Raw genomic sequence first — 11,750 nt, forward strand, 5'->3', positions numbered from 1 at the left:
ACCTGACACATTCTAAAGTAGGAACTAAAATTTTGCTTTTCTTCGACAAAAGCAACAATCAGGGCACAGATACAAAGTACAGGAGGTGTTTTCCCCTGCCTCAGCCAGCACTAGCGTTTTAAAGCAGCAGCACCAGCTATTAGTTATTTTAGACTGGTATGTTTGCCAATGAAACACCCACGATGCCCTGTTTTGTTAACTGAGGATGAGTGAAGAGGTGGCACCTCTGCTTTCCAAATCCCCTTGGTATCACTGAACCTGCTCTGCTTCTCTCTTTTGCTGTGAGGGTGCTGACACAAGCCAGTGCTTGTAGCAGGAGGGGGAAATGTGAGCTCCAGACCAGGCTGAGAGCACTGTCTGCCATCGGGTGCACTCCAAATAAAGGCGAGTAATTGGAGTTACTCACCCTTTACTGTAAGAGTAGGTGGAAATGTAGTAAGAGCAGGGGGAAAGAGACAAGTGATTTTATCTCTGTCTCAGCACTTTGGTCACAGAGAAGATGTTTTGTTATGGATGATGCCAAGTGTTGGTCAGTCTGCTTTTCTCTTCAGCCCTCTCCTCTCCTACAAACCCTCTGACTCCTCTTTCAGCATGGGCTGCATGTTGGGATTTTTCCTTCACTGCAGTGCCTGGCTCCATTACTTCATCCTGGAGGAACAGGAGCTGAGGAGTGTCTGTCAGGCAAATTTCTCTCCAAGGAGCCTGCTAGACCCTCACCAACCATTTAACACCAGTTCATGTAGACCTCTGCCTCCCCTGAGAATAAATCACAAGGGCCTGGGGAATCTCTGAGAAGGTTTCTGTTTATGTTTCTCAGGCAGGAACACTTTGACCACTTCCCCTTTAATACCTCTGCCTACAATTTGCCACCTGCATTTCAGCAAGATCAGGATCTGCCATAACACCTCTATTAGAGTTCAGATTGTTGTAACAGCTTTTGACAGCTTAAAGCTTATCAATTATCATTCTTTCTCTTTCATTATAGTCATTGACACAAAAATCAGGACTTTTCCCTGAGTTTCACAGTCATTAATGGACTGGCTTGGCTCCACTGCACTGGAGTTTGTTGTTCCAAAAATGCCAGCTCTCTTCTAGGAGGAGTAGAAAAGCCTCATGGTAAATGCACCACTTTTCTCTCAAACAAGAGACACGCTGAGAAAACACTGCTGTTTTCAGAGTAGAGGTACCTGGCAACAGTGTCGCTCCAATTAGTGGAGATGGATTAATTTTGAGAGTTACATGGTACACATTAAAACAGGACTTGACTTTCCTGAGACAGTCCAGAAAAACATGTTACCCCTGACCGTGGTTAGTCACTGTTTGATTGCAGAAAAGCATTAAAAGGAGCAAAGAGGGAAAAAATAGATTTCTTAATATAAAACTTGATGACTTTGTGGGAGTTCAATGTAGTTTTAGCAACAACACAGTACAATCAGTGTGTTTTGAAGTTTAAACCAAGTCAGTAACACAATTCATTGTGGCTTCATGGTCTTCAGGGTAGTGCTTCCAGGATGTGAAGGCAAAAATTTGAGTGTGATGGTCTAGAGCTTGGATGGGGCTGGTGCAAACAGTTCAGATCAGCTTTTGCAGCTCTTGAAGTGAGTTGACTTTTAGGTTGAATATAAGCCTGCTTCTGCTTATAGAAGGCTCATTTGCCAGTTTCCCATCCCACTTTAAATATCAAACCCTCTGCCCACTGCCAAAGCTTCAGCTGTGTTTCTTTTTCTGATTAATGTAAAGATGCTCCTTATTTATCTGTTCCCTTTTTCTCTTTCAGAAGATCATTGTCAAGGAGACAAGTCAATGTTTTGTCGCATGGAAGTTCTCTCCCGTTACTGCTCCATTCCTGGGTACAATAAGCTGTGTTGCAAGTCCTGCAACACGTACAGCAACGTGACAGAGGACAGCAATGTAACCAATGCCAATGTAAATAAGAATAATGTCATTGAGGAGGAGCTCCTGACAACCCTCAGCCCTCCCGTGGGAGTGTCCACCACACAGTCTGCCACCAGCCCTCCTCTGCTTTCCAAAACACGTCCACCCCCTTCCAATGCAACTGAGGAGCACCCAGAAATCAATGCAGTGGATGTTCCCTATAAAGTTGATGGGTTGGATAACGAGGTACCACAGCACAACATCATTACACGGAGGAGGCCTTATGAAAGGACAAGGAATCAAAGAATTCAGGAGCTGATCGCTGAGAAAATGAAAAGAGAGACTCTTAGGAAAATAAACTAAAATGGAAATATGGAGCAAACAACATTTTTCTCTTATAGAGATGTTACCAACATCATAGTATTGGCCATTGTAGAGACTAAAAATGGGGGAAAATCAAAGTGGTGCTATGGCCGAGATACCAAATTCTCAAGCCTACTATAAATGGAAATGACAGATTGTTTCATAAGTGCTAATCTAAACACTTTGATGGCTAGGTTAGGTGTGCAGGGTACGGCAGTGCAATATCCCTACAGTGTCCCACAGAATCCAAACAAACCACATTACTTAGGTCAGGCTAGCAGGTTTCTCAGCTACAGGCTCTCTAAAGTCTTCTATGCCTGTGTAAAATTGCTTGGGAATAGTAACGGGAGTCACACTTTGTCTGGAAGAAAGCAGTCCCAAGACATAAAAGATCCCTTTAACTCTGACAAGCAGGGGGTCAGCGCTCCTGTGATGCTTCTGTGCCTTGCACAATCCTGGCACTGACACAGCCCGCTCTGGGAAGGTTCTTAGGCCATGCCAGGCTCGGTTTGGCTGACCTTGGCAGAGCTGCCTCTGTGGTCACAGCTCAGTATGGGCTCACGTAGCTTCCTGGACCAGGACTGTGTAAGAAAATACAGAGAAAATTCTGTAGCCATATATTTATGTGTAAATTAAAAACTGACGAACAGTAGTTTACATACTTCCATAAACAATTTCAAAGGATTCTCCTAAACTTTTGGATACATGCAAGACATTTAGTAGGGTAGATCTGGCCAACTTGGACTGACAACATCCTAGTCTTTCTGTTTACAATTATCCATGTTTTTTATAGTCTTTAAGTTCCTGTAATGCAATGGCCTCAGTGATCCTTATTGGTTGGTGCTTTTTTTATTGGTCTGATTTTTTTTCTACCCACATTCTGTTTTACTTAAAGATGACTGGATTCTTGTTGTCTCTTCATTGGTGCTTTGTTAAGACAAGCTCTTTTTTTTTTTTTTTTACCCCACATAGGATGCAGTTATTTTTGAGGAATTAATTTTGTATTATCTTCCTTTCCTTAGGACAGCTTTATTGGTGCAGAAGTGAACAACTGTTTGCTGTGCCCTTACATGAACAAACACACATACACACATGTATCACAGCACCAGGTCTGCTAGAAAACTTCTAAGATGTTTTCTGACAACCCTTTGAGTACTTTTTTTCCCCTCAGGGTCATCATGGTTTTCATATGTCATTTTGAATTCCTGGTTGGAGAACAGGAGATGAACTCAGCTTGGCTCTAACACTGCTGAGACAGGGAGCATGGACTGGTTCCTGCTGTGGGTAGCATCTGAGCAGATTTTTTCCTGGCTGGGATTCTTGCATTTGTTTCTTCTTTGCTGGTAAATCTCCTGCAGAGCCTGGGGCTTCCCTGAAATCCTCTCTTTACTAGGTATGTCTGGTGGCTCCAAGTTCAGATTTTCCAGTCTGAGAGGAAGATCTCACCCTCCAGCCTAAGCTGGTCCTGGCTTGAAGCAGCACCAGCAATAAACCCGTATGTAGAGGCACAAAATTATTGGGAATGTTCTGCATGCCCAGCAATGTGTGAGCTCTTCTCTGGCCCTGCTGCTGGGAAAGAGCTTCACAGGTATTGCAAGGTGGAGGACATGTAACTCCCTGTGACCCTACCTTCTGCCCTTGACTGCCACGACTGAATGAACTGCCCAGTCTCTTCTTCCAAATGAGCCATTCCTGCTGGAAAGGGGGCAAGAGCCTGCAGGAACCTCAGGCTTTACAGCACCTACATGTGGGACTGCTTTGGCCTGAACTGTGGCCAGAAGTTTTTGAAGCACAAGACCTGGTCTAAGAAAAATTCTTCATGGAGATACTCGCCCAAGCAGAGAATGAATGTTTTCAGCTGGTGCCGTGGAATCAAGTGCCCCTTCTCACACAGGACCAGGGTGATACACTTGGAACAGCTCAGATAGCGCAGGGATGACAGACACACTGAAGACCACGAAAACTGGGAAGCTCAAAAGGCCTGCTAAGAGTCCAGAGCATTAGGAAACATCTCCTGGGCCAAGCAGACGTGGCGGCAGATGTGGAAGCGGCAGAAGCAAAAATCTGTTCTGGTTTGGAGAAGTAAAAATCAGGCTCTGCAGTTTGGCAGCACAGCAGGAAGAGTTCCACCGCAGGCTTTCACTCCTGGGACACGGAGTGATGATCCCCTGCAGCCCTTGTCCTTAGTGCCCTGTCCCAGCCCTGCTCCATGGCCTGCCGGCCGTCACACGGCCACAGCGCACGGGCGAGCCCCGGCAGCGTCGTGCCAAGGGATTTGTGGTTGCCTACAGATGGGACAAGTTTTAATAACAGTGTAGGTTCAGGTCATGTCTGTGCACAACAGCAGCGTAGTAATGAGCACTGAAGGGGAAAAAAACCCCCACCTTTCTATTTATAAGCAAGGAAGACGTGTTTAAATCAACATCATTCCAGCTGCAGTGCCATGGGAGACACAAGCTGTAGCCGGGCTCCCAGCCTGTAGTCATAGTATTTCTTGCCTTCCATATTTCCTTTACACAGATGTGGTTAGTATAAAACTCATCTTTTCCCCTTCAAGTTAATATCCTTTTAGCTCTGTGGACAATAAAAATAAACCACAACTCCCAGCTTTTTCATAGACTAGAAGCTCATCCAAGCATATGAAACTTAGGAAAAACCCTTACAAACCCAAAGATAGAAAGGGTTGGAGCTGGATTTATGCAGATGGAGAGGTAAAGTTTGCTGCCTGGAGGGTACCAGTCTTATCCTCTGGGAGTTTTTTGAGACCAATTGCTCTGATCCCCTGAGGTAACTCATCTAATAAATCCTGTTCTGCCCTAGTTCTGGAATAGGCTTAGTCAACCAGGCAGTGTGAAAAAATACCACAGGAGGCAGCACCCACACCTCACAAAAGCATTTTTCCAGATAAAGTGGAAAGTTCTGCTGCCTCAGGGAGCAGGAACAGCCTTCTGGAAGGCTGGTGCTATGTTAGGTCCAGTGCTCATTAGGAACCCCATGAAATGCCTGGTGGCATCTGCATTTTGGAAGGGCTTGTTCCCTTCTCAGTCTCAACTTTTGGGAGATTTAATTTGATTTGTTTCTCAATGGTTTAAATTCTCCTGAATATTTCTCTAGCTTTGGGGAGAAACACTTAACTACTTGAAACTTCACTCTACGTTGCTGAGGACATCGAGAGGCTGATGAACCATCTCTTTAAGGAGCAGGAACCACCAGCTGCCTTTTCTTCACACTTTTCCTGTATGAGAAGGGGGGAAGTTAAGTCTCTTCAGAGCAGGAAAGATGCCTTCTTTTCAAGCTGCCATGGGTTGTTCAGAAGGTGGGTTTTTTCAGCAGCTCCCCAAGAACAGGTACATCACTTCTACTGGAAAACACAATACAGGGCTCTATTGATAAAGAAAAAGCAGCCCCAGACAAAAGGTGGGAGTTTGCTCTCCTGACCTGATCTCATTTCTATGTCATGCAGTGGAAAATTTGGTCATTTTTTTGTTTGGTTGAACTTGGACAACTGTTTCATCTCCTCTGCAATGCTGTAATTGGGCAAGAGCACCATCACAGTGGATCTTCTGTAACCAGTTTGCTGTTTCACAGGTGCTGCATTTTCAGACAAAACAAGCAGAAAGTGATATTTTAATGTAACCTAATCCCCAGAAACTAAAGCAGGTTTATAAACAAATATATTCCTGCAGAGACCATCTCAGAGATCAGATAGTAATGTGCTCCCATGAAGCAATGTGTTCATGGTCTAACCATGCAAGTACAGTTTTCTCAATTGTCATTTTTCTTGCTGTCTGAATTTAAAATCCAAGTGACAGCCTCTCATGAAAAAAAAAAAAAATCCCAAACAAATTCTGGTTTCTTTGGCTTCAGTCACCTGCCATTTTTTTCACCATCATTTCTTTAAAAATTTGTTACCTATTATGAATGCGTCACTTTTTATATTCATATATCCATTCAATATTTAGAGTCTCACAACACCTCCATAGAACGCTTTCAGATATTTTGAGAATTCTAGAAATGGTGCTTTATCAGTACTCAAAGGGTTTTATGTTTTATTTTATTACATAATGCATTTAATATCTTATTTACTCACCTACAATGCACAGTATTAGCTATGTTCATCTGAATATCTATATGCAACTTCCATTCACTTACATATGCCTGAACAGAAATTGCAATAAATAGCCATTTCTTGTATATTAAAAATGTATATACAAATTAGAATCTTTAATTTTATAATTTATTAAATTCAAATGTCTGTGTTCTTTTGCAAAAAAAAAGTGTTTGGCTTTTCCCTGTGCTTTTTTTCATTGAGTTGATGTTATGCAGAGATGCTGGAGGACAAAGAACCAGCATCTTGATCCAAAACCAATTCAATTTCTACAACTTAATGAAGTGGGATTGGGATCTTGCTGCCAAAGTCCTACATCCTTGTTACAACATCCATTATCCAAAGCTAAATATCATGAAGTCACTGGACCAAAACTTCAGCTGATAACTGCACAGAAATTAATCAAACTCATTTAAACCTGCTTGAGGCCCAAATCCATCCTGGTCTATGTATCACCTCTTTAAAGGGCTCAGTTATTTGGGCTTCTATTCAGGATTGATGAGTGAATCCTGCTTTGTATGTCTTATTGATAAAGTAATTGCTCCTTTCCATGAAATTCTTTTGCACACACTCCCCTGCTGTATCCTGCACAGCATGGCCAGGTTCCCTTTAAAGGATAATTGAATCTTTCCCATCTGATTGAAGTTTGAATAAGCAGATCCCTGCTTATTGTGATTATTCAGTGAGCACCATGCAGTGCATTCAGGTCCAGCATTCTTTAATCAGGTAATGAGCCACCTCAACACTTTCCATCTGGAAAAGTAATTTGCATACTTGGATGCCCCGATAAAACAGTGGACAAGCCCAAACCTGGGGTTCATTTACTGTGATAATTCATGCAGCATTTACAGCTGTGACAAGGGTTATATTTAATTCCTCTTGCTTTTGTAGATTTTGAGATTTTTTAGAGTGGTCATGGCAAAGGGTCTCACGTCCACACCCCAGACAAGAGGGACACCCAAGGTGGGGTCAGTCATGTCCAACACCTCTCCCTCCCCCCGGTCTCGCTCTCTCTCTCTCAAATGCCAAATGATGACACCACAGGAGGCCTTTTCTCATGGTCTACATCAGATTTTTAGCCCTTTTCACCATCATCTGGCTCTGAGGAGTTTTTTTTTAAAAAAAGGCAGCTCGAGGAGCTGCAATTCCAGGCTAAGAAAGCAGTTTTCGGGTTATTCTTCATTGCACCGGGCAGAAGGCAGCTCCTCCGAAGCGCTGCGCAGATTTGATTCACCTTTCCCGCAGCGAGGGGGGCACAGGATGATCTCCAGCCTCGCACAGGTTCTCTGGTTCAACGCTTGGCTTTGCTCACAGGGGTCAGAAAACGCTGCTGAGCCTTCCTGGGAGATAAATGTCTGGAAGCTCCAGTAGGGCTGTGTGTGTGCACTGCTCACCTTTACTCTCCCCATCACCTTTCCCAGCCCCTCCGCCTTTAGCACTTCCCAAAGCGGAGCAGTGCCATGGAGCCGCAGAAGCGCATCAAGCGGCCCCTGTAAAATCTGTGTAAAATCTCTGCCAAATGTCCCCAGGGGAAGAAGCAGAGCAGGGTGAAGCGGGCAGCCCCGGCAGGCTCGGTGCAGTCACCACTAGATGGTGGCACGGCACCGCAAGTCCGAATATGAAACGTGAATATGGAACTGGGCTGTGAGCCCAGCCTGGAAAATCCCTTGGTCTGCTGAGATGCGCTCCGGAAGGGTCAGATGGAATAAAACCCACTCGGCTCAGTCCCCATCACAGTGTGGATGTGACCAAAGATGCTGCAGTGCTGCTGTCTGTGCCCTGACTGTGGTGGGGCAATGCTGCAGGAGAGAAACACAGACAGCACCTGCAGTGCAGAAATAGAGCCATGATCAATCCCACCCCCCAAACCACTGAAAATAGCTCAAGAATAAGCTGTTTTCTGGGGTTGTTATTTCTTAGGGCATCTAAACACATCCCCGCTCCTCCAGAAGAAAGTTTAGAGGCCAGAAACATTACAGGAGGTTCCACTGATGATTATAATTTGTTTTTTTCAAATCCTTTATTAAAGAAACATAACAGCTATGGAAAGACAAACCTGTTGTAGATGACCCAGGCTGCTGGGGATTTCATGTCACCCCAAGCAGGAGAAGGTTTTCAAGTGATGGCAGTGCTGCCCTCACTGAGACCTGCAACAATTCACAATTCACAGCTCTCCAGCCTCTTTGTGTGGTGTGTCCAATCCACACCAGAGTTCAGGCACTTTGGTACATGTCTAATCTAAAATGATGATGAAAAATGCATCCATGCAAAGATACAATTTAATCATAAGCAGATCAGTAATAACAGAAATAAAAATGTTTATATTATTTTTAATAAATAGCCTGGACTGGATTCCCAGGGGAGGTTGCCAGCGAGTTGTTACCATGGTTTGGACTTCTGAGACTTAAAAGAATTTTAAGAAAGGTCTAAGAGAACTCTCTCTCTTCTGGCAGTGAGCAACCCCTGCCAATGAAGCCATGACCATGTCATGGCCTAGAAACTGCCAGCAAAGGCTCACAGAGGTCATTTTCCAGTTTAATTAAACAAAGTACCTAAATCCCTCTGAGCCTTTGCAAAGGCTGTCACAGGACTCCTCCACCCATGTTTCTGGCTGGATGGAGAGCTCAGGTCCTGCAAACAAGCCTTGTGCCCTGTGGTGATGTGCTACAGCCACCCAGCCCTCACAGCAAATGATTCCTCACCTGCAAAAGGCAAGAAATAGCCAGGAACACCCAGAAAATCTGTGTGCATCAGTGACACTGTTGGCACACACAGCCACCACCAGTTGCTGTGTGAGCTGCAGTCAAGGTGCTCAGCTGTGGGTGCAACAATTCCAACCCAGTTCTCTCTAGCTAATACAAAACCAGCTCGTTAATATTTCATGGAAAGATCTTCATTGGTACTGTAGTGGCTGCTTGCTGTGATGCACAGGAGGTTAATGGGATGGGGGATGTAATTAGAGAACACAAATCATCTGGAATCTGACACAAATCTGGTCAAAACATTTTCCTTTCCTAAAATTTTAACGATAAACATGGAAACACTGAATCACAGATTGATTTGGAATGGAAGGGACCTTAGAGGTCATCTTGTTCCACCCCCCTGCCATGGGCAGGGACACCTTCCACTAAACCAGATTGCTCCAAGCCCCATCTAACTTGAACACTTCCAGGAACCCACAACCTCTCCAGGCAACCTGTGCCTCAGCATGCTCACAATAATTTCTTTGTGATCTAAATCTCTCCTCTTAATTTAAAACTATTCCCCCTTGTCCCATTCAATATCTTCCCTGCAAAAGGTCACTCTCCCACATGCAAGAGAGGAGCAGCTCTTCCAGGCTGTTGATGCACCTCCAAGGAGGACCTGCACTGAGGTGTGGAGATGCTCAGTGCCATGTCAACCCTGTTCCCCAGCCCTGGCAAGAGCCAATGAGCTTCAAAAATGCCCAGAGGAGCATCACCTGTTATACTTACCCAACTCTGCTGAACTGCATGGGTCTCCCAAAAACTGGAAGCATTCCAAAAGAACCAAAACTAACAAACATAAAACCAAACCAAAAAATAATTGCCAGCATTTATATCTTAGACACTCAACCAAGTCCTGAAGAACTAACAACTGGTGGTTGCCTTTGCAGTTCAGGCACTGCTGCTGTTGCTGCTTTCTTTTGCCATTAATCCCATTTGGTGACAGTTTTCATGCACCCAGGAATGCTGATTCACTGCACCCTTGGGGAGAATAAATACAGGAAACTGGGATGATTTATCCAGAACCATCCTCACAAGTGCTTGGGACAAACCTATGGCATCCTTGCAACATGCATTCAAAGTTGTACCTTCTTTTCTTTTAAATGAAGATTTTTCAAGGATGTGGCTGATGAAAGAAGAAACCAAATGGCTGCTGGAGGTGAAAAAAAAGAGGTACAATATATTTGTCCCTCCCATCTGGCTTGTTCTATTCACTCCATCACACCTCTTACAAGGAGGCAACTCCAGCAGGGAGGAGGGACTTACCAGGGCAGAGGAACCATCTTGAAGACACTTTATAAAGAGAATGTATCCATGCACATCTGCACATCTGGAGTTTGCTTCCAGATCAGTGATCTTTCTCACAAAATGTTTTTCCCAAGCTCCATACTGCAGCTGCTCAGCATAGCTGGTGTCAGAGGGGTTTTTTCCTTTTGATGGTAATCATGCTTCCTGCAAGCAAGAATGAAAAATTAAAGCTCTGAGTTACTACAGCATAATCCCAGCTGATCATTGCTGTTAGTGAATTTAATGCATTAAGGTTGTGGGTCATTTCAGCTAAATTCAGCTGTTTGGCACCAGAAGTCCAGACAAACAGCTTAAGCTTACATACCTGTTATATTGAAATGCTAAGCAATGGCTATTTCCAGAAAAAAAAATAATCTGCTTGGAACTATATCCTGAAGGGATGCACAAGTCTGTTGAGCTGCTTATTTCTTTCTACTGGAGATAAAGAAAAAAACCTGAATGATGAGTGTGGGCTTGGGTGACTAAATCAGCTGATTTAATTCCAGCCTGAATGCTGGTAACACAGAATATTTGCATTAAAACTAAAGCAATGATTTTTTATCCAGGATTTCTGCTTTTCTCTTCGTCCCTCCAGCGGGTCAGGACAGGCATTGTGGGGAGCAGCAAGGTTCAGAAATGCAGTCATACTCCCTGGCCTGGGCACACAGGGATGTTGTGTGGGATGGCTATTCCCCAGGAAAGAGCAGCAGCTGTTGGGGCAGCCTCTGAGGACAGTGTTGGGAAATAAATACAGAAGGAAGATTCAGCTGCAACACAACAATTCATCTCCCCACGCAACGTGATGCTGCAAGAGAGGCTATGAGAGGGACACTGGGGTTACTCCAGAATTGCAATCAGTTTGCAGCATGTTAATAAGCCAGCAAACAAAGGCAAACCCCTGCTGTTCAGGGACCCATAAGGTCAGATGTTGCCAGTCCTCCTGGCAAACCAGTTTGCTGTAATGCCCTTGTGTGGTCTCAGAGCAACACGAACAGGGATGATGCTGGGAGCAGTGGGAGAGTTGGTGGAGCAGAGTCCTGGGAGGTGCCGTGTCAGGGCTGGCTGCTGCTGTGCCTCCACAGCACCACAGATATACAGCTCAGCCTAGGGATGTGCAGCCCAGCCCAGGGATGTAGAGCTCAGCCCAGGGATGTAAAGCTCGGCCCAGGGATGCAGAGCTCAGCCCAGGGATGTAGAGCTCAGTCCAGGGATGTTCAGCTCGACCCAGGGATGTAGAGCTTGGCCCAGGGATGTAGAGCTCAGCCCAGGGATGTAGAGCTCAGCCCAAGGATGTAGAGCTCAGCCCAGGGATGTAGAGCTCGGCCCAGGGATGTTCAGCTCGGCCCAGGGATGTAGAGCTCAGCCCAGGGATG

The 11,750-nt window shown here is 44.8% G+C and overlaps 1 protein-coding gene across 1 annotated transcript in view; it reads left to right on the forward strand.

Moving 5' to 3' along the window:
* The window catches only part of ADAMTS2 (ADAM metallopeptidase with thrombospondin type 1 motif 2), a 174,400-nt gene extending 167,978 nt beyond the window's left edge, over window positions 1-6,422 (forward strand). The window contains exon 22 of the mRNA XM_005523547.3: window positions 1,778-6,422. Within this exon, the coding sequence (XP_005523604.2) occupies window positions 1,778-2,238 (461 nt within the window). The 3' untranslated portion in view covers window positions 2,239-6,422. The remainder of the gene's footprint in view (window positions 1-1,777) is intronic.
* The last annotated feature ends 5,328 nt before the right edge of the window (window positions 6,423-11,750 follow it).

This window comes from Pseudopodoces humilis, chromosome 17 (genome assembly GCF_049639895.1).
Source record: "Pseudopodoces humilis isolate 2021_Gansu_Grassland_sample_001 chromosome 17, ASM4963989v1, whole genome shotgun sequence".
NCBI classification, from domain to species: Eukaryota; Metazoa; Chordata; class Aves; order Passeriformes; family Paridae; genus Pseudopodoces; species Pseudopodoces humilis.